The 25039-nt window shown below is 31.4% G+C and overlaps 2 protein-coding genes across 2 annotated transcripts; both read right to left on the bottom strand.

Annotated features, from left to right (window-relative positions):
• Positions 1 to 16146: 16146 nt before the first annotated feature.
• LOC107007866 lies at positions 16147 to 17593 on the bottom strand. Its single transcript, XM_015206680.2, has one exon. The coding sequence runs from the start codon at positions 16988 to 16990 to the stop codon at positions 16400 to 16402; it is 591 nt and encodes a 196-aa protein (XP_015062166.1). The 5' UTR covers positions 16991 to 17593; the 3' UTR covers positions 16147 to 16399.
• A 136-nt stretch (positions 17594 to 17729) lies between these two features.
• LOC107007867 (GTP-binding protein SAR1A) lies at positions 17730 to 23251 on the bottom strand. The gene is made up of 3 exons (XM_015206681.2): positions 22987 to 23251; positions 22768 to 22899; positions 17730 to 18295 (listed from the first exon to the last, which is right to left on the bottom strand). The coding sequence occupies exons 1-3, from the start codon at positions 23113 to 23115 to the stop codon at positions 17975 to 17977; spliced, it is 582 nt and encodes a 193-aa protein (XP_015062167.1). The 5' UTR covers positions 23116 to 23251; the 3' UTR covers positions 17730 to 17974.
• Between the last annotated feature and the right edge of the window lie 1788 nt (positions 23252 to 25039).

Here is a 25039-nt window from a genome sequence, read left to right as displayed (position 1 = left end):
TGTCAAAAAGATGTTGAACATGCATTCAGAGTTTTTCAATTATTGCGGGCCGTCACATTTTTTTTATATAAAAAGTGATACATGATACAATGACTATATGTATTATATTGTACAACGTGATAATTGAGGATGAACATCATCATAATGCACCAACTCAAGATGTCATAGAGGCTCCATCTCCAATGACAGAAATGGTGGTAGATGAAAATCTCCAGTTTGAATAACTTTTAGCTAGAAATAAAAATATTAAAGACAAAATGCTCATTTTGAATTCTGTAATGCTTAATAGAGAATTAATTGGAGCAACATAATACTTTCAAAAATTGAGGGTTTATGTAATTGTATTTCACTTTTATTTGAATTTGTCCATTAATTTATATATTATATATTATTTTCTTGCAATTTATGTTATTTAAAAATTTAGAATAATTTTAAAAAAATATTTTTGTATCATATGAGAATTATATAAAGTAATTATTGAGAAAAGGAAATAAATAATTCATATCATGAAATAAGAAAATAAGGATGCAATAGAAATAATAAGATAATATTGAGAAGAGAGAAAATATTTTTTTTAGAGTAGATAGAGAATTGGTTGGAGTTGATTATTTAAAAAATAAAAAATATTATATTTGTAAAGTATAGGTTTGGAGATGCCCGAACTATAATTTACACTCTCTATTTAACTTTTTAAATATTTTATTATTATTTCTATTACTTTCTAATTAACATATTATTTTACATATAATGTCATTAACTAAATATCTAATATTCATAATTATTCTTGAATGTAATATAATATTTAAAAAATATATTATTTAATATGTACTACTTAAATCCCGAATTTATTATTTTAATTTTTTCTAATTTTCGTCAATAATATAATTTGATTTTATTATTAAGTTTCACTATAAAGAATACACAAAATTAAATTGATAAGATGAAAATTTTAATTTTGAAAATTGAGGACAAAAATATTCATTTTGAACGTCGTAATGAATTAATATCGCATCTATGAGAACAACATAATAATTTTAAAAATTGAGTGTTTTTGTAATATTTAAGTAATTGTTTTTCATTTTTATTTGGTTATCCATTAATTTGTATATTATATTATATTTTCTTGCAATTTATGTCATTTAAAAACTTAGAATAAAATATATTTCTCTATTAAATATAGAATTTGAAAAAAAATAAAAAAATCTATATCACATGAAAATCCTATAAAGTAACTATTTGGGGAAAAAATAATAGATTCATATTATGAAATAAAAAATAAGAATGAATTAGAAATAATATAATATTGAGGAGATAGAAAAATATTCATTTTTAGAGAATAAATTAGAAATGGGTTGGAGTTGTTTGTCTGAAAAAATGAAAAACTCTATATTTAGAGAGTAAAATAGGGTATAGGGTTGGAGATGCCCTAAGATGATGGTATTTGTTTGCACTTAATGGAGGTTTGAATCTTAATCATTCATATTTGTCCCATTAAGTGTTTTTGTTTTTTATGTCTAAATCTTAATTATTCAGACTTAGTTCAGTTTTATTTCTTTATAAGTCTCTTAATGAGTCTGAATATATCTGAATGAATCAGGTATGTAACACACTCATAACACTGTTCAGACTCAAAAATAAGACTCCTATCTTAATTCAATTACATTACAACAACTCATAAAAGTTGTTTTCTTATTTAATTAATGTTAGTTACATGCTTACCGTTATAATTTTCTTTATTCTTATTAACTTAATACACATTTTTTACTTTCATAAATTAATCAATATATTTGAATTGATAAGCACTCGATGATATAATATTTAGCACGATTCAAAAAAATATGAAAGTATTAATTATTTGATCGATAACAATAACAAATGTCTATTATAAAATAAAATATTTTCATAAACATTATATTACTACTCTATATAAACTATTTTACATTGCATTATATTAGATTCTAAAAGTTTTGAGTGGAAATAATATCATATTAATGATGTAATTTAATGTTAAATTCTTAAAGATAAATCATATTACATTATTACGATAAAAAGGTTCAAAATATTATTTTCTTTAAAAAAATTATTTTATTTTAATGAGGTTTTTATAGTATTTTATTGATATAGTGTTTAATTTCATATGCACATTCAGATATTGAAAACGAACCGTCCCAGTAATTCAGTGTTCATATTTAGAGACAACATCGTAATATTCATATGTTTATTTAGATTTACACCTCTAGATCTTAATGCACGTTTAAATATTTAGGGTTCGTCTGGTCATGTGATATGATACCATGATATGGAATCATGAGATGAAATTGAAGTTTTTTTTGGACATGTGATATGAAATGTTGGTGTTGATATTTTCTCATAAACATAAAAATCTTATAAGTTCTGAAACTATTAAAATAGCCCCAATTGTTTATTCAATATTATCAAATAAACAAAAAAAATCATAAAATCGTATAATAAATTATTATAAAGTTAAGTAAATGTTTCATCAATTTATTTGAGTAAAAATGGAACACCTTTCACGAGTTCTTCAAGATTTTATTACTCAACAATCGTGAAGTATGAGCTAAAGTGATTATATGTTGTTGAGAATAATAAATTTTATGTCGGTGAGAATAATAAATTTTAAAAAGTAATGATATGATTATAAATTTTATTTACATGTGAAATAAATGGTTAGTAGATATAAATGTGGGGTTGTTTTAACAAATATATCGTGGATCAATTTTTGTATTAAAATAACTCAAATTATGATATGTATTTCCATATGATTCCATATCATGTTTTTGGAGAATATAGTATCACATCTCATGATATGGAATCATGAGATGAAATCACCATAAAATCGCATGTCCAAACGCTGATTCTATCTCACGATACCATATCATGATATGATGTCACATGACCAAATACTTATTTCAATTCAGACGTTTTAATCTTAAAATCTTAATAAAAACAAATCAGGCCTTAAACTATAAAACTATTTTCTTCATTTATAAATCTGTCATATTTGTAAAATTAAGATTTCTCGCAACCTTTTTTCTTTTTTTTTTTCTGATATACAAAATTTACTCACTAGATCAAAATTGTATAAAAAGTGTATCAACATCAGAATCAAAATTAAATTTTAAAAAATCACAAAAAACTACGTTAAAACAATTGCAATAACTGAATAAAAAATTACACTGAAGGAAACAATAATAGGACTAGTTTTTAATGTAACAATGATAGTGATATAATCATTCAGAATAAAGATTATGACAACGAGAATCCTATTATCCTTCTAAATTTATTTATTCTGAATAATTATGAGACAATAAAGAGACAATAACAATGTAGTAATAAAATCATCGACTAGTTTTAATATATGAAATATGGACAAACAACTATAATATTGCAAACACGTAATACACAATTACATTACATGCATAACATAGTCTAGAATTTATATATAGTACTACATGAATTATCAAAATACAACAAAGCCAGTTTGATTCTCTCATGGAAATTACTCATACAAACTGTTAGTAAAATACAACAAAGCCAGTTTGATTCTCTCATGGAAATTACTCATAGAAACTGTTAGTATATCGATATGATACCTAACTTTAAGTTAGTGTACCAGCGTACATAGAACCCGATTTTAAGTTAGTGTACCTATGTGACATCCATTCCTTACTTCTCCATTATTCTTGTGACCTACGTAACTCTTCAGATCATTATCTTCACTATTTACTACACAATTTATCTTCATATTCATTGCTAGAAAGACGGCTTTTTGTATATATAAATTGTGGTGATTTTCATTTAGTTTGTAACACACAATACACAAGAAAACATAGAGTGAAAAAGTTGGACAGTAAAAAGAGTTCTTATAGTTGAAGGGAGATGTTCTTTTTGTAAAGTGTTGGACTCAACTCTTATTCAGAATTGTTGATTTATACTGTGTTAAAGTTGTTGTATCCTGGAGGGGACAAGTTAAAGAGGACTATTGTTGGACCAGTGAAAAACATTAGCTGCAGTGGGCTTGAATCTCCTAAAAGAGAGCAAAATACCTGCGTCTCAACCTGAAGAGATTTATTTCATCATTTTTATTTTTAATTATAATCTTACAATTTTATTATGTTGTAATATTTCACTAACGCATATGTATATTCATGTAATACATTTGTTGCTTGAAATTGACAACATCTAACATTTCACATTTTGCCTTTTCAATTTCCCTAATCATGTATGATGCATACATTACTAACGACACGGTTAACAAGCACATATAAGGTTATATACGAGAAAACAACAATCACCATGTACCTCAAATCAAACCCTCAAATTCTAGAGAATTGGAGTTTTCTCTTTTATAATGAATTTCGACTTGTTCTTGATCTAAACAATAATATAAACATTATAATCAATCAAATATGGCCTAACAATACGTTAATTATAACCAAATTCTAACCCCACGCTATTCCCATGATTATTCTACCTAACAAGGGTTTTTCCACCATTAAAGACCAAAATATAAATTGGGGAAGTGATTCACTTACCTTTAAGAAAGAATTTGGTGGTAAAACTAAAGGAAATTGTACCTAATTTACCCTTCCTTGATCTAAAAACGAAGTTGCAAAAAATAAGAGATTTTTAGAACTTTTATACACAAAACTCCAACTAACTCCAATGTAGCGGCCCGCTATAGCAACGTCGCTTTAGCGGTTCACTCACTATAACGGAAATTAATTCACCCACTATTGCATTCGCGTATATCTTTCATCTAATTCCATTTTACAATACATTTTTGAATCTTGACGTTTTAAATTAAATTTTTTACTCCAAATTGAATATCGAGAGTTTAACTCACTCGTATTTGATTCTGAAAGGCCCTATGAATTTATACTTAATGTCTTAGCTACTAGGAAACACAATTCAAGCTCAGACATACTACCTCATCCATTTTCACATTCTCCTAGATCATGCTTCCCTTAGATTCTGTTTGAGATAAGTCTAGCCTAAAATTTTTAAATAACTATCGAAAAAATTTTCTAACCAAATTCTTTCACCATTTGCCTTCTCATAACGATCGATAAGAATCGTTACACCCGCATAGTTTTGATTTATAACTGGTCATTTTTTTTGTGGGGGTATATGGTGTACTAACTTGGTGAATCAAATGAAATTTGAAATTCAAAGAAATTTGTATGCTTCTGGTTTCATAGAAGCATATTTATTTTTCAAAGACTCTCCGGATCTTTTATGGTTATTTAATAGGAAGAAACAAATCATGTAAATGGCCAATTAAATAATTTAAGACAAAAAATTTAAATCAAATTTCATTTTCATCTCTTTCCTTACGTGTCACCTTAGTAAGTCTGGACACCGTGGAGGAGCCACGTTACAATTTAAAAAGGAAATTATCGAAAAATTATATAATATATAATTTTTATATGATTTAATTTTTTTTATACTTCAACACTTCTTCGTTAAAACTTTAGTTTGGTCACCGAATCTATCGAGACACTACACCAATTTTGGGTGTTGTGAGATAATAATATATTTATTAATGTGCATATTTATTGTCTACAAAAGTTATTTTTCTGTAACGCCATTTAATTTCTTATCCTCTATTCACTACTAGTTATACCACTATATTAAAATTTAACTTTAGCGGTTATTAATTAATAATAATTGCTTAATTATTATTAAAAATATTTTTTAGCGGTATTTAACCCTCTTTATAAATATCTCTAAAGTCTATGACGACAATGGATCCAATGAAAATAAATTAATGTTGATAAACACTTTATCGCTTTTTATTAATGTGTATTTATTGTCGCTAAATTTTTATTAATAATGATACCTGATTGATTAATTAATATTCAATGTTAAACATGAAAAAGAAAGGTACTTCTCTTATATATCAAAATTGACGAACGAAAGTAAAAGATATTTATATTAATATGATAGAGTAAACAAGCAAAACAAATAAGGGAGTATTTTTAACCCAATCCACATTTGGTAATCATGTGTAACAATTTCTTGATTTGCTTGTACAAAAATGATATGGTAGTATTGGTTTTTGGCCTATCTTTCTCTAACAACCAAATATAATAATTAAGTGACTAACCTTAATCATAGTTCATTATCATAGCAATTATTACTGATACCATTAATAAGATTAGAGGATTAAAGTGATGAGGTTGTTACACCAATAGGCAATAGGTGCCAATTAGGGTTAATCTGTTATCCACTTCATAATTCTGAGTGGTAAAACATAATTAAGGACCATATTACCAACATGGGTTGTGGTGCAGTACTGGTGAGAGCGCTTTACCCTTAATCAGAGGTCTCAGTTTCGAGCTCTGGGTATGGAGAAAAATCCTGTTGAGAGCGCCACCCCAGAATAGACCCTGCAAAGCGCAATTTGAATTTAGTCGGAGCTCCAATATGGGCTCCGGACAACGGGTGGAAAACAAAAAGAAAAAGAGGAACTTTCACATATAGTCACTTAAAAATAGCCTAATATTCTTCATAGCTATAGTTTGATAATTACAATTCGTAGCTATATGTTATAGGGAGGAGAGAGGCGAGCGAGACGGGAGAGAGTGGGAAAAGAGTGGGAGAAAGGTGAATTGTATATGTATATCAGTTAGATAATTGTATAATATACATATGTATTTGTATATATGGCAAGAGAAATTGGGAGAGGGAGGAGAGAGGCAATCGGGATTGAAAAAGGGAGGAGAGAGGCAATCGGGATTGGAAAAGGGAGGAGAGAGGCGAGCGAGATTGGGAGAGAGAGGAGAGAGGCAAGAGAGAGAGGGCAGAGAGTGGGAGAGAGGTGAATTGTATATCTATATCGGTTAAAAATTGTGTATCATACATATGCATTTGTATATATGACAAGCAAGATTGGGAGAGGGAGGAGAGAGGCGAGCGAGAGAGGGCAGAGCGTGGGAGAGAGGTGAATTGTATATGTATATCGGTTAGATAATTGTATACTATACCTATGTATTTGTATATTTTGGCGAATTATACATATATAAATGTGACTAATTATACAAACTCGAAATCAGTCCACGTAATTAATGTATAATATTAGTTGCGAATGATAATTATAGCAAACCATAGCTATGATGAGTAATTAAATAATATAAATTTACTTAATCGCGTAATTTCCGAAAAAAAGGTACCATCTTCATTCCCAGGCCATGATATGCTACCTCCTCCCTCCCTTTTTGTTTATTCAGTATATTAGCAATATGTGTTTTTTTATTTTAAATATTTACTTTAGCAAATTAAGAGATAGTAATTAATTAGAATTTGTTTTAAAAAATACTATTGAGTAACAGTTTTTTCAACTAATTGAAGTACTAGCAATAAAATTTAGACTTCTAAAATATCACTAATAAAGATAATTACTTGTCGTGTCCAAGTTTTCTCAAAAATATAAATTGAACAAGTAAATGAAAATAAAGAAAGTAAGAGAAAGTCAAAATATACTATTTTATTACTTCATTCATTTTAAACTAATTGTCATATTTTTTTTTAGTGAAGTTAAATTATATTAATTTTGATTAATATTTTAAAGCATATTTATTCACCATTTTAATATGATAAAATTATAACTTTTAATATTTTAAATGTAATATTATAAAATTAAATTAATTAATATATTTAAATTTTTTAACTAATTAAATTGACTCTCGAAATTAATAAGCACGAACGGATGGAGTACATCCTTAGAATTAAGAACAATCAATAATTTTATCCACTTGAGATTGGTGATTGGATAGTTATGGCCCTTCACCCTAGTAATCATGCTGCTTTTAGTTGTCTAAAGCCAGAATTTTATAATTTGGTTTGAGATTTACGTCATATTATTCTTGTGGTTATGATTTTTATTCAAATGAATCAACACTCACCCACCCCTAATTTATCTTAGTGTTCCACAATTACATTCTTTTATAATTATACATATAATTTTTGGTAATGTTTAGTGGATATAACAATGGTTGGTGGTGATAGTTGCAAATGATGGCTGATGACGACTGACTTTTGGTGAATATGGTTAGGCTAAGGATGACAGTTATGGAATATGATATATAGGTGGTTGTGATTGATGATGATAATAGTTATGTGTGATGGTGAAAATAGATCGAGTAGCGATAAATTGTCATCTATAGAGAAATTTTAAATAGATATATTCATCATATTAATACTTTAATTTAAATTTTAACTATTCAAAGTTTTTAAACCCCTTAAGTAATTGTAAAATAAGAAAAACAAATATATTTAAATTAGAGCTAAATAATTAAGATTTAGCCCTTGAAACAAATAAATTAAATTGATGTGATCCAAATGATTAAGATTAAAATATTCACTAAGTATAAACAAATTTAACCTAACTCAGACAAGTGTAAAGGTGAAACCGTGAGAGTTTTTCTTATTAGAAATTAATTTTTTACTTACTTTTAAACTGAATCTTTTAATTAAGAGCGGAAAGATCTCTTTCAACCCACTTACACAGATATTTTTTTGATAACAATTATGAACATTTTACTATTAATAACAAAGAAAAATACAAATTTAATTACTTAACATCAAGAAGCACCAAATCTAGTAACCAACCACTTCTAGAAAGAGTGTAGTAGGACTAAGTCTAGTTAATTACCAGTCAAAACTTAAATAAAAATTCCATATATTAACACTGTTTCTTTAATGTTTACATCTATATATTCTTTCTATAAATTCTGATTTAATTTGTGTTATAACTTTCTTATTTTAAATACTTACTCCCTGATCAATTTTAGTTGCATGTATCTGTAATTCTGTATGGACACAAATATTACGATATATTTAGAAAATTGTAAATTTTAAAATAGTCTCACAAATACTATTGTATGTTTAAAATTATGAGTTTAAAAAAAGATATAGTATTCTAATGTATAAGATGTTTATATAATATAATTGAGATATTTTTAAAAAGTCAATTTTTTTTATCGTATATATAAGTTGAAATTGAATAACAATAATAAAGAAAATGAACTAAAGAAAGAAAAGGAATGAACTGAAGAAGAATGAGTTGAGGAAGAAGAGAGAAGAAAGAAATCTCATTGATTTCATATGAAAACTCTACCTTCTGGTTACAATGAGCTATGCTATATATACACATTCTACATGTTATTTGTATGCACTAACTAACTAACAACCTTGTGGTCCCACTAACTAACTAACAACCTTGTGGTCCCACTAACTAACTAACAACCTTGTGGACCCATTAACTAACTAACTTTTCTACTAACATAATTACTTAACTAATTACATGAGGAACTATTTAACCAATTCCTTCACTCCCCCTCAAGCTTGATCTATTGAACAAGTTCAAGAATCCAAGCTTGGCAACAAGTGCTTCATGCTGTGATCTTCCAAGTGCTTTTGTTAATAAATCTGCTTGCTGTTCCTTAGTATGGATATAATTTGTCTGGATCAATTTTGCTTGAATCTTCTCTCGGATGAAATGGCAGTCTATTTCAATATGTTTAGTACGCTCATGGAATACAGGATTAGCAGCAATTGGTATAGCTGCTTTACTGTCACAATAAATGTTGGCTGGTCCTAACAATTTAACTCCCAATTCTTGAAACAAATTTGTAACCCAAACTATCTCTGCAGTCAGTGCTGCTAGACTTCTATACTCTGCCTCTGCAGAACTTCTGGAAATTGTGTTTTGTTTTTTAGACTTCCACGAGATCAAGGAGTCCCCAAACTTCAAAATAAAACCAGTAACAGATCTTCTTGTATTTGGACAAGCTGCCCAGTCTGCATCACAGAATCCTGTAAGCTGAGGCTTCTGATTTGAACTCAACAATAACCCCTTACCTGGATCACCTTTAATATATCTTACTACTCTTAAAGCTGCATCCCAATGTGAAACCTTTGGTTGCTGCATAAACAGACTCAAAGACTGTACTGCAAATGCTATATCTGGCCTTGTGTTAGTAAGATACAATAACTTCCCAATCAGTCTTTGATATCTGTTTACATCTTCAAACAAATCATCACGTAAATCAACATTTTGGTCATATTCCACACTAGTCATCTTCATGTTATATTCTAGTGGTGTAGGAGCTGGTTTAGCAGCTGCTAATCCTACCTCAGATATCAACTCAAGAGAATATTTTCTTTGGTTCATCATTATCCCTTTATTTGATCTAAGAAATTCAATGCCCAAGAAATATTTAAGCTCTCCTAAGTCTTTGATCTTGAAGTGACCATGTAATACACATTTGGTCTCTTCTATCAATTCAACATCATTCCCTGTAATCAACAGGTCATCCACATATACTAAAATAATAACCAACTTTGATCCTCTCCTTTTAGTAAATAAGGAGTAATCAAGATGACTTTGAGTATATCCAGAATCACAAAGTGCAGTTGTAAGCTTTGCATTCCATTATCTAGAAGCTTGTTTGAGTCCATAAATAGACTTAATAAGCTTGCAGACAACATTCTTCCTCTGTGGTTGAAATCCTTTAGGCAATTCCATATACACTTCTTCAAACAAATCACCTTGTAAGAAAGCATTGTAAACATCCATTTGGTAAATAATCCAGTGTTCAGCAGCAGCTAATGAGATTATAGATCTAACTGTAACCATCTTCACCACTGGTGAAAATGTCTCTTGATAATCAATTCCCTCAGTCTGATTATATCCTTTAGCTACCAGTCGTGCCTTAAATCTGTCAATCTGTCCATTAGCTTGATACTTGATCTTAAAAACCCATTTACATCCAATAACAGGCTTGTGTGTTGGAATGTTTACTAACTTCCAAGTTCCATTATCCTCCAGTGCCTTGATTTCTACTTTCATTGCATCTACCCACCTTTGATCCTTAATTGCATCTTCATAACTTCTTGGTTCAATTTCTGTTGAGAATTTGGACAAATATGCAACATAAGATGGAGAAATATGTTGATATGAAACATAATTTCCAATTGTATAAAGCTGGTTTGAATCTGATACTTGCTTCACATAGTCTTTCATCCATATAGGTGGATGTGATCTTCTGAGTGACTGTCTAATCCTCCCTTCTGCATTTACTCCCTCTGCATTAATATTATGATCAACATGATCATTTCCTTCAACTATTGTCATATCTTGTAAGATATTAGGCAATATCTCCTCATGTGGAAACTGATGAATTGTTTCATGGAACTCATCCTCATGAAGTGTTTGATCATTAACTGGGAATAGATATAACTGCTTGTTACTGATCTGCTCATAAGGAAATATATCTTCCTTAAAGACAACATCTCGACTAATCAACATCTTTTTCTGACTCAAATTATATAATATGTATCCTTTCTGAGTAGTTGCATAGCCCAAGAAAATACAAGCATCTGCTCTTGGAGAAAATTTATCAACTTTAGGCAATCTTGTTGCATAGCACAAACAACCTAAGATCTTCAAATGATCCAGCTTAGCTTTCACCTTATGAAAGACTTCATAAGGTGTCTTTCCCTTCAGTATTGCTGTTGGTAACCTGTTTATCAAATACACAGCTGCAAGAACACATTCTCCCCAGAATCTAAGAGGAATATGTCCATGAAATTTGAGTGCTCTGGATACTTCAAGAACATGTCTATGTTTCCTCTCTGCCACTCCATTTTGTTGTGGAGTGTATGGGCAACTACTTTCATGAACTATCCCTTGTTTACTAAACAATTCACTGCATTCTTTGTTGAAAAATTCAGTTCCATTATCAGATCGCACCTTTTTTACTTGTTTCTTAAATTGAGTTTGAACCAATGAAAGAAATGATTGTAAGATCTGAAACACATCACTCTTCATTTTAAGCAAATACACCCATGTCATTCGAGAATTATCATCAACAATTGTCAAGAAGAATCTATAACCATTGTGAGTCATCACTTTGTATGGTCCCCAAACATCTAAGTGAATCAAATCAAAAATAGAAGCACTTCTAGAAGAGCTTAAACTGAAAGGAAATCTGGTTTGTTTTGCTAGTGGACACACAGGACATTTATTACAAGCATCATCTAAATCAGATGTAGATAATGACAATTGTTTCAACACCTTGGCAGAAGGATGACCTAACCTGTTATGCCATAACAATCTACTATCAAATTTTCCATCTTGTGCCATCAGTAACATCTCATTTGCTGTGTTTTCTCCATGTGTTGGTTGATTTGAAAAGTAATATAATCCATCCAACTCCTTACCAATCCCCTTCACCCTCCCATTTGAGAGGTCCTGGAAAATAACAAACTCAGGGAAAAAATTTACTGAGCAATTTAATTGTTTGGTTATTTGAGACACAGAAAGTAGATCACAATTAAAGTCTGGAACCACCAAGACATTTTCTAGTGTTTCACCAGTGTTCATGTCACAATTCCCAGTATGTGTCACTGTAGTAGTCTCTCCATTTGGTAGATATACTTTTCTACCTATGCAATTCCTACTATGGGTTAATCTTCCTAGCTTAGAAGTCATGTGACACGTAGCCCCTGAGTCAATTATCCAGCTTCTTTTTTCATCATTCACAGAAAAAGCTTGATTAATTGAACTCATACCTGCCATAGCTACATTTGCCACAGTGTTATCAGCTGCTTGTCCTTCTTCTTTCTCCAGCATATGCATAATTCTTTGGTATTGTCTTTGAGTGAAACTAGGATGAGTTCCCAAAACTCCTGATCCAGATGCATTACTATTAGAATCCTGCTCACATCTTGCATTACCCAAGACTTTTGAACCAAACACATCAGAATCCTTCTCATATCTAACTTGGTTAGCTAGAGGTTTGTCATTGATCTGTGATCCCTGCGTCTGATTAGTTCCTCCCTGATCAACTCCTGATCCATTCTTCTTCTTAAATTTCCAATCGGGTGGATATCCATTCAATTTGTAACAATTTGATTTAACATGTCCCTGTAACTTGCAATAATCACAAAATTGATCCCAATTCTTCTTCTTCTGCTGAAAATTCCTTGTGTCTCTTTGATATGATCCTTTTGCTGCATATAAGGCTACTGAATCTAATGATTCTCTACTAGAGTGAGTCCCTGCAGTTTTACGCTGACTTTCATCTGCCATTATCATAGCATAAGCTTTGCTCACACTTGGCAGTGGACTCATCATTAAAATCTGACTTCTCGCTTGACTATATACTTCATTCAATCCCATCAGAAATGCAAACAACCTCAAGTATGCTGTGTGATCTACATATGTCCTTGATTTATCACAGTTACATGATGGTGGAGGGACAAATGCATCAAACTCATCCCATAGTAATCTCAATTTTGTAAAGTAGTTAGAAACAGTAGAATTACCTTGATGAATTGTACAGATTTCTCTGTGAAGTTGATAGATCCTAGATCCATCGATTTTGTCAAATCGCTCTTTAAGATCCTTCCATACAGTTGCTGCATCATCTGCATACACAATTCCACTAAGCAATTCCTTGGAGACTGTATTCATAATCCAGGCAAGTACAAAACAATTGCATTTTTCCCACTGCTCTTCCAATTCCAGTTGGTAATCACTACGTTTACATGTTCCCAATACAAATCCTAACTTGCTCTTAGCTCGAAGATTGATTAGCATAGATCTACTCCATATAGAGTAATTTTCTGTTCCTGTAAGCTGCACTGTGGTAAGAACACATCCAGGAGTGTCTGAAGGGTGAAGGTAAAGGGGATGATTGCGTTTTTTCTCGATTTCATCTAGTGTTTCTGTTCTGACTGCAGTTGCAGTAGTTGATTCTCCATTGTTCACCATAACTTCTGCTTCCACCATAAGTTTTCAATGGCAGAAATGGCAGAAATATAGGATCGATACTTCACGCAATTGAATCGAATTCGATTCACTGCTCTTTATAAGTGTGAGGGAAAGCCTCAACCTTTGAGCTAGCTTTTGGGGTGTGAGTTAGGCCTAAGACCTAATTTCACATGGTATCAGAGCAGGGCCCGTCTCACCCGATGTTGGGACCCCCAAAATTAAAATTGCCCACGCAGTAGATGCTAAGCACTGGGCGTGAGGTGGGGTGTTGAAGATTGACAAAAGTCCCACATCGGTGATTAATGAGATGGGTGGACTCCTTATAAGGCTTGGGCAATCCTCCTTCCTTTGAGCTAGCTTTTGGGGTGTGAGTTAGGCCTAAGACCTAATTTCACAAATGTTGGGTGGTCTTGGGCCTTCTCAACCCAAAAGCTAGCTCAAAGGTTGAGGCTTTCCCTCACACTTATAAATTGACCACCAGCCCCTTCCACTTCCGATGTGGGATAACCCAACAATCTCCCCCTTCACACATCGGGCCTTGGGCTGGAGAGAACGACAACCCAGTTCCTCCCGGTGGGCTGAGACTTGTTGACAACCTGGGCTCTGATACCAATAAAGAGAATGAACTAAAGAAAGAAAAGGAATGAACTGAAGAAGAATGAGTTGAGGAAGAAGAGAGAAGAAAGAAATCTCATTGATTTCATATGACTGGTTACAATGAGCTATGCTATATATACACATTCTACATGTTATTTGTATGCACTAACTAACTAGGTCCCACTAACTAACTAACAACCTTGTGGACCCATTAACTAACTAACTTTTCTACTAACATAATTACTTAACTAATTACATGAGGAACTATTTAACCAATTCCTTCAAATAATAATTAATTTACTTAATTCAGTATATAATAATAATAATAATAATATTTTAGAAATCAAAATATTTTATACCTGATCATACTCACCTCTACTCATTACACCAAAGGAGGTATTTAGACATAATTCCAAGTCTTTTTTGGTGCAATTTGAAATTTCAATGAAGTTTCATTTGAAGATAAGATTGTATTTACTTTTATATTTTTTTCAAAGAATATCTAAAATAAAATTCATGTTGAATGTACTTTGTTTTTTTTCAAAAACATAGTATATGATCATAATCCACAATTTCTAAAAAGCTATTAAAATCACCCCTACTCATACTTTTTCAACTTTTGAAATCTGCATAAGGTAACCTTTTTGTTTTAGTAGTAGAAGAATGAAACTAAAAGAGTTCACATAATAGTTATGAGAAATTGCATACAGAATTCACTGCCAACATAAACATGCTCACTTCCATGCAACCGGTCAAATGCATAAACGCGAATTCTCTTTCTCAAGAAAAATGTCTAGTTAAAGAAGTGAGTTTTATTCATACACGTATTGTTAAAATTACTATAAATTATTTATGTTTAATGAAATAGTTAGAATTTTTTATTTTTAATTAGATATGACGATTTTAAATTTTGTTAACAAAATTTTCAGATAAGGAGTGTCCCCCACCCACCCATCCTTTAATAGATCAATTTAGTGTAAATTCAAATTAGACGAATTAATAAGTTCAAATATATCATCAAATTATTAAAACATAAAAAAGAAATCCATGTAGTGTTTATCGAGAATCTTTGCTAGACTAGAAGTTCCTTTCACCAGATTGGTGAGCTTATTTAATAAATTAATATCATTACACACACCAAAAATAATTTATAATAATTCAATCGTCCTTCAGCCTCATATTCCATCCAAATATTACTACTATTTTTTTTTTGGTTGGTAAATTTCATTATTCGTGGTATGAAAGTCAAACAATATGCTTGCATTGCATCTATAGCTATTAGATTGTGTATTCAACTCAAAAAAATATAAAATCATTCGGTGGTTGTGTTCTTTTTTTTTTTTTTCTATTTAGTTATATATTTTTTTAATCTCAATTTCACCATAGTAATTGTGACTTTTAGACGAATATATATAGAGAGGGTGTAGAATTGATCTAAACTAGAAAGGGAAAAGATTCTAATATATTCCTCAACTTTCTCATTTAGAGGTGTTCGATATACCCTTGTTATGAAAGTAACTTATATATAAGCTAATTTTATAACAAGAATATATCAATTGAGAGGTATATCAGACTCTATTTTTCCAACTAGAAATTTGTTTGTCTATTGAATGTAGGTGTAACACCTCAAATGTATTATTAATTTATTACCATACTAGGAGTATTTAATTAATTCTTCATTAGTTGATTTACTACTTCCCTTTTCTCCTTAATTTCAACTTTAGATAATACGTTACCACGATAGCTTAAGTCTTAACACACATTTACAATACTTTAATCACACCATGCATTGAAAGCTACAAATTACACATTGACTAAGATTTCACCACACACCATGGATTTTTTGAAAAGTCACAAAATTAAATTAAGACACAAAATCCATGTATTGATTGATATATCAATGGATGAAATCCTATCACGGAATTTTTAAAAGAGAGAAAAACCAAAGACATAGAAACGAAACGATGACATGGCAGCGTTTGATTGGACAAAGACGGATTAAAACAACCAATGGCGAATTTTCTCTTGCATGCTCTTTTCTTTAATAGTATCTAAACTGGGCTTCCATCCTTTTCCTGATAATTGCCTGCTCAAGAATTCAGGCCTTCCTTCAACAATATCACTGAAATAATCATGTTTAGATCCTTCATCTTCCGCGTCTTTCTTCTTCAACAAGTAAAGATTTTTATCGGAATTAAGAACATGATCGCGACCATTCCCCAATGATGATACTGCAGCTGGACATATACGAGCAAATACAGGCAAAAACCCTGTGTATGAAGCTAACAGAGACTTGGATTTAAGCATAGTGCTTGTTTTCGTTAGAATTTTCCGCGCTTCTTCAGATGATAAGTTTGATGGTTTACCTTTCCTTATTGGAAGCATTATGTAAGCCTTGTTCTTCTCCAGTTTCATATCAGCAGGCAATGGAATTGGCCTTTTACCATCAGCGATCGGCTTGAATTCAACCACCATTTGCTGGGGATGTTCCAGCATCAACTCTGCAACTGTTAAAGGCTTATCATAACAATGAAACGTTCCATCTGGAAAAACAACCTTGCTTGTGCCTTGTGGAATGGAATTTCCCATTTTTGGAGTTTGTTGGTGAAGGTTAGACAAGTCTATTTAAGATAAGTTGTTGAGATAGGAATTGAATAAAAGAGGGTGTTTTTAATGGACATTAATATATAGTAAAGTACATATATTTAAGGGAAAAGTTTGTTAAACCGCTCCATCTTGTGAATTTGTGATGAAGGACACAATGGTGGACTTGGTGGTAATGACTCCAAAGAATGTCAAGAAAATGGAAATTGTTTTAAGATAAAACTAGTTGACCTGCTCCTCTTTACTGTATGATCTCATGGAGCTTCAATCTGACAACACGCAATTATTTTAATTTCAACAGGAGTTGGACTGGAGAGAGAGAAGAGAGTCTTACCTAACCAAGAAAGAGATGAGGAACCGTTCAACAGAAAATCAACAACATTTACAACTGATTCATCTCAAACTTGTGTCCTAGTTATGAAAATTATAAATGATAATCATAGCTTATTATTTCAATCCTATATACAGGCGTTCTGAGTAGCACGTAATCCCTTAAACGCCATAAAACGCAAAATTTTGTGTCAGAAGGCACTAAAAGAATGCAATGGACATGTAGATGAAAATTATATAAAAAATAGAGAATCCTAAATACATAATTCACACACTTGCACAAAGTATACGTGAATACGAATTCTTTTGCCAAAACACAAGCATAACCGAAAGATTTTTAAGAGTGCTAGCAGTATTCTGATTCCGACAGAGAAGTATGGGTCCTAAGAGTTGGAAGCCAATAATCTGGAGTTTCACAATTTTCCTGCCATAGTAAAATTTTACACCAACAATAAATATAGCTTCTCATCACGCTAAATAGATGCTCGATGCATACAATTTATAAGTACTAAAGACCTCATCAGTTTGAGAACAAATGAACAGATTCCATCTTTTCCAGACGGGAAAAAATAGTTGTACGAAAGCATAAAAGAGGACAATTTCTGTTTCAACTTCTGGTACATATGTAAATGACATAAACTACTTGATATATTGCGAAACCCACTTAAAGCCATCACCATAACCCATTTTGCGTACAATACTGCACATAAACACCTCCAAGGGACGAACACTAGAATCAGCTAGATTCACCTTACCCTTGCCAGTAGTGACACCAGTCAACCCAAGGTGATAACGCAACTCATCTTCTGAGGCAGCATACGGTATGTCTATCTTGTTTCCCAAAATGAGGAAGGGAACAGTCGCTAGGGACTCATCAGATAGCAGTGCGTCTAATTCTTTCTTTGACTCAGCGAAGCGCTCTTTGTCATAAGCATCTACCAGGTATACAACAGCATCAACCTGCAAAACGCAGCTCATGCTTATCAAGAGAATGCTCGCATCATCTTTTTTGGCAGGTGTTAAGTTACAACATGACAAAAAGTTGAAAAAAAAATTTAGCAGGCTCCAATGGTATAAAACGTAACTGCTTACATGACACGCAGAATTCCCATAAACATCAAGTGCAAGATAACACAAGGAGAAAAACAGCAAATAGTACAGAGCTGTAATAAAAAGCTTGTATAGAAGTTCATTAATCTACTTCTGTTAGGCTCTAAACCCCAAACTTACCTAACTTGTCCATCAGAATGCACATGTGCTCTACGTATAGCTTTCAGCCGTACAATTCTCGCACCAAAAGTGCATGGAGCAACACGTGAATCTCACATAAATTCTTGCACATTTGTCTTTTAGAAGCTTCTAAGAGTAATTATTATGCATGTAAAATATTAATTATAGAGAACATGGTTGGTCCAAAGATGTTCTTAATCAAAGATGACCTCTCTGCTCCCTCCTTATACAAGCAAATTTTAGGAAGTCTCAAAATGTTTCATATCATTACATTTTAATACAACTTCCGAGAATCCAAACTCATTAAACAAAAAAAATTGAACTTCAATGTGATATTTTCTCTAGCTGTTTCAACCATTACTTTTGACATTTTCTGTCACTATAACAAACATAGTAAAGAAGTCTAAATTGATATTTAAATCTCATGTCCAACCAGAAACCGTTATATAACTAAAGAAGAGTCAGCAGAAAACTAACTACGACTACTAACTTACAAGATATCAGTCCATCACTAATCTTAGATCAAGTATATGTACATAATAGATGATTTTTACATCACCAGAAACTTTTCTTTTAAAACCATGACGATATCAGGAAAGAAGATGTAGCTAAAATAAAAGTTGACTGTACATTCCAGACGAATTTGTGATCTTCTTTCACCACCTTTTTGGATAAGATCAAGGAGTCCTAATTTATCAACAATTTTTTCATCGAATCCATAAAGATCTAGCTATATTCACACATCAATAAAGCGTATTGACCACACAGAAGGGCATAGACCCAGAATTTAAGAATGATAACATTGAAGTAAATAAATTATAGAAGCAAAAAGCCCTCCCACATGGGTGGCTTGTCTAGCTCACAAAGGCACTAAAATTTGCTGCGCTAAGCTTCAACTCTGAAAAGTTATGCAAGATAATAAACACATATAAGATAAATATTTAACACTCAGGTAAAGATCAACCTCTCATAAGTCATAATGTAAAGAAGACATAAGTATTGAGAACAATCCTAAGTTTGGCGTGAATTATTACTTTAGTCCCAAAACTACTGACAGCCTTAAAAATACTCATCTACTTGATTAAGTAATTTCAAACACATTTCTTATGCCACATATCATTCACCCAAGCATACAGGCAGGGTCTACTGCAGATGTGGCATACACATAGATATATATAATAAAACAAATATTTTTAAAAAACATTTAATAATTAAATGCTATTAGTAATTAAAGAGGAAAAGAAGAGGGGGGGGGGGGATTTTTTTTAAAAAAAAGTTCTTCTCTTCTTTTATTGCTAAATTTTAGCATTTAATTATCAAAATGTTTTTTTACTATATATATTTGTGTACGCCACATGAGCAGAAAACTCCACACATACACAAGGGTAGATGACATGAGGCATAAGAGGATTGTTTTTAAATTACTTAATCAAATAGAGGGGTGTTTTTAAAGCTGTCAATAGTTGTGGGACTAAGTAATAATTCACGCTATATTTAGAGATGTTTTCAATACTTATCTCTTTAAAGAAAGCAAAGGGAAAATTTAGCTTGAACACATTTTTATTACAGCATAATTTTTACAAGATGATCTATTAAAGGCTCCCTTATATGGAAAGGTGGAAAACTCCTACATCTTGCACCAATAAATAAGTAGAATGAAAATAATATGATGTTGTTTTCCACAATCCAAGTAGAGATCACACATAAAGAACATTTGTACACAAAAATTAGACAAGTAGCGGTAGAAATCTTTTACATAGTAGAGATTTATTAGGTGGTGAACAAAACATAGAATAGAGTGCAGAATCTTTTCATGAGCTAGAGAACAAGACATGGATAGAGTAATTTTTGTGAAGGGCTAAGGTATTACTCATATAAATACTAGGCACGACTTGAAGGAAATACATACTACTACATGAGAAAGAGGATTTTGGACTTTGATGCATGCTAAGCATGCAAGCCTTTTTGACGTGTATGGAACTAAGACAGTTAAATATAGCCGGTGATAAAGCCCATTTTCCAATTGAACTCTCACTATCAAAAGACTTCTATGCGGTCTTTCAAATAAGGCTACATGCTAACAAATAATAACTCTATAATTTCAAGTCAAAAAGATAGTATCTTTAAACTTCTATCAATATGTTCCAATTTAACTCTTCGAGAGTTGGGACTTGTATTCATCATCATTTCCAACTTGGGATATATGCTACTTATAAAAAGCAACAAAGGTAACAGCCCATCTCATAGATAATAAGACGAAAAATTCTCAATAGACCACCGTGCCCATAATTCCACATTTCGTGGCGTCAAAACACAACCGGATATGGTGGATAAAAAAGTCATCAATATTATAGGGTAACTTGTTTGTTTATTTTTGGAAAATGCTAATTTAGTAAATAGAATGCAGCAACTGTGTGCTAAGGCCAATAAAGATATTTGCGAAGGATGTTGAACCCTCTCATTTTTTGTATGAGACACTTGAACCCCTTCAGGTAGTGTTTGAAGTAAAACAATCCTGACATCCAAGACAGTATCTTCTGTTTATTAATTTTTACAGAAGACATTTAATGATAAATTTTTAAATCAAACTCTTTAATTAGTATTTCAAAGAAGACCTCACCATTGAACTTCACTTGTTTCTTTGTTGCAAATCTAGTAGCTTCACGCCTGCAAGTTGCAACTATAGGAAAACATATTTTCATGCAATCATACTACTGAAGGACTTCAAATTTTTACCTGATAAAAGTAGTTTTTTACTGGCTTCTTCTTTTTGTAATTCATAACATAATTCAAACAAACAAATTTGCAAAAGAGGCTTTCCTAGGAGACAATAAAAATGTAAAACAGTCATATCAGAATAACTACTAGTTTCCCGAACATCCTGCATAGACGATACAAGTTGGGTTATAGATCTACTCATATGGTATACAATAAAAAAAACCACCTCTTCTGTTGTGCCTTGAAAGAATCTGATAGTTGCTACATATTTTTTTTCAGATCTCACCAACTTGTTCTATATCGTGCTTGATTAAGGGCATAAAATGTCCTTGATGAAGCCACTATCTTTGGACCTTGTCTCACATTTTAAGACAGGGGAAACAAGCAGCTTAAACACTTCCAATCCTTTGTCAACTTGTGAGTGGTTTCTTCAAGAACAGAACACTTCACAACACATGTATAGGCAGAACAACACCTCAAGGGAACTTGTTGTTCAGTCCCTTAATACAAATGACCCATCTTTGGAAATGATGGACAGATGTCATTTTCTGAGCTCCTAGTCCTGGTCAAGTCCCACATGGGAAGGAGATAATTGACTTGGGCAACTAAAAAGTTGTGTGTCCTCTCTTAAACCATGATGTGTCTTTTTATGAATACTCCAAAGCCGAAACCATTAATTCAGACAAGAAAGTACTTCTACAAAGAGTCGTGGACTGATCCATTTATCGATAGTTCCTGTATAGAAACTGTTGCTGGAATTTACAGTTAAAAATGTTCCATTCTTGTATTACTAAAAACTGCAAGAAATTCAATGACCAAATTCTTTTAAAAAAAAAGGGTTCATATTGATGGAATTTTCCCTTTTCTAATCCTTTTAGTGAACATCGTCAAGAGATCCATCTTTACATCACAATAAGTGTAATCAAACCACTATATCAACCTACGGTACTAACTCATCTGAATCACTACCTCCTTAATGTATTAACTCCAATATTATCCATGTTCAATTGTCTAAAGAAAAAAATATATCTACAAGACCAAAGGACGTAAACTTCAAACTAGATAAATCTCAAACTCAGCAAGAATAAGCAAGAAATATCTCACTTGCAATTTAACAGACACTAAGCACCGGATCTTATGAATGAAACTGTGCTAAATGGCCCTCTGAAGTATTTCATTTAATTCCTTTAAACTTGCACTTCAATTGCAGCAGCAATATATAATACTAAAAATGAGATAGATTCCAATATTGGGAGCATTTAACACACACACATGGATATGTATCTACGTATATAAACACACATTTTCATATAATTCCTCAATCAAAACTTATTTAAAGTTGCTCTACGCATCCTTTTGAATTAATTCTGCTCAATTCACAACCATTCATTCCAATAACCTTCAAGGCAAACAAAATTACTGACTAATCAAAAAAATAATCCGGAAAATGAATTAGACTTAGATGCAGAAACTCTTCAATTTACCTTAGCATAGTAATCCTTCCAAACACGGCGAGCGATCTGATGACCTCCTAAATCAAACGCTTTGAATTTGATTTTTCCAATACTAAGCTCTTCCGATGTCGGATACTGAGTCGGCTGATGCTGAACTAATCTCTGGCAAATCAAAAAAACACAAAATCAAAACAGTCAGAAATCACGGATATGAGAAATCAAAATCGAAATCGAAATGGAAGAAAGTACCTCGTCTTTAAGCATGTGAAGAAGAGTAGTCTTTCCGGCATTATCAAGGCCGAGAAAGAGGATCTTAGCTTCCTTCTGCCATAACCCTAGAGAAGCCAAAACGCCATAGAACCAATCGAAGAGAAACATCCTTCTTTTGTTTGCCGATAGGTATGGGGATCCCGATCTCAGTTTTATTCCTCTTCCACCAGATCTGGGATCTACCCTAATGCGCCCAGACTATTGTTCACGTGTTTTTTTTTTTTCTTCTCTAAAAATAAAAAAGTTATATTTTACCGAGGACAGTCCTCGGGATAAGTATTGTTTGTCGTCAGTCCTCGGTAGTTGTGTTAAAAGACAAATTTGTACATACCCTGACGGAGAAAATTATACGCCCTCCATTCTAGAGTAAACCAACGAAACGTTTTTTCAGTGTTTCAATATTTAAAAAGGGAAACGCCTCGAATATGCAATTCGATTTTCAGAAAAGCCTTATTTATGATATTAGTTAAATTTTAGCTTATTTATATTATTATCGCTAAAAAAAAGTTTATTCATGCATTATTTTTTAACAGTGATTTTGCAAAATCATTTTTGACACGTGATGAATTATAATTCGGCCACGTCATTAAATTTTTTGAATAAAAAAAATCAAAAGAAAATAATTCAAGTTTTATTTAGAATTTTGATTTTTTATTTAAAAAATTGATGACGTGGCCAATTATAATTCGATCACGTCATCGATTTATTTAACTAAAAAAATTCAAAAAAAATAATTCAATTTTTTTTAGAATTATGCTTTTTTTAATTAAAAAAATTGATGACGTGGCCGAATTATATAATTGGTCACGTGTCAAAAAAGGCTTTGTAAAACCATTGTTAAAAAATACTTGTATGAATGAGTCTTTTCTTTAAAGATAATGGCATAAATGAGCCAAACTTTTAACTAATAGCATAAATAAGCTTTTTTTGAAAATTCGATGGCATATTTAAGCCTTTTCCCATTTAAAAAATATATTAATCAAAATTAACCTTTTTTAATGAATTTTCTAGTTAATATTGGATCGAATGACTGGAATAACATATCTAGTGTCTTACTCTCTCTATTTCATATTATGTTAATTTTTTTGAGGTGTTTCGTATATTTTAAGAAAAGTAACTTAAAAAAAATTAAATCTAGTTTTATTAATTAATCACTAATTTCAATATAACTAGTGTAGGTTAAAATTGAAAGAACACTCTAAAAATAGTTTTAAAAATTGAACAATTAAATTAATTCGAATAATGAAAAATGACTCAAAAATTAACTTTGTATGAAATGGAAGAAGTATATGATAAGAATGTCTTTTAAAGATATGTTTTATAAAAAGGATGGTTAGATCAATTATATTATACAAGATAAAGTATTGGCTGATGATCGATGAACTCACACGTCTAGATATAAAATAGTGGAAATAAAAATGTAAAGATGTGTGTATGGAGAAACAAGGAGAAGTGTGACTCGAGGAAATGAAAATATTGGGAATAGTGTGAGGGAGGCTTCCGTGACAGGTAAGATAAAGGAGGTAAGGTCGAGAAGGATTAGTCATATGAAAAAGAGATGTGTAGATGTCAGTGAACAAGTGTGAGGAGAGGAGCGAATTCTAATATATATGAGGAAAAGTAGAGTAGGCCAAAAAAGTATTGAAGAGAAGTTATTAAATAGGACATGGCATAGTTGCAACTTATCATTGACATAAATCTAATAGAAAGACATAGATCTCAAAAATTTGGAATGAATACTGATAGGTAATCGAACATTGCCTAATTTCCTTATCAATATTGTTGTTGTTTCTCTTCCACTAAGCTTATTCTTCAATTTTAGTATTATTTTGTAACACTCAAAAAAATCAAAGTTAGAATTGAATTGTCAAATTTAGTATAATTAAATTTAAACGATAAATTACAAGTCATGTGTTAAAGTTTATATTTTAGCATGTATTAGAATAGAGATGTACAAAAAGCTTGGAGTTACGGTAGATTGAGGGCATAATTTTGAAGTCTCAGAGGTTGAGATATAAAATCATATATGAAT

Source organism: Solanum pennellii, chromosome 1 (genome assembly GCF_001406875.1).
Source record: "Solanum pennellii chromosome 1, SPENNV200".
Taxonomy (NCBI): domain Eukaryota; kingdom Viridiplantae; phylum Streptophyta; class Magnoliopsida; order Solanales; family Solanaceae; genus Solanum; species Solanum pennellii.
Note: the sequence above shows the minus strand (reverse complement) of the source record. Positions and strands in the feature narration are given on the sequence as shown.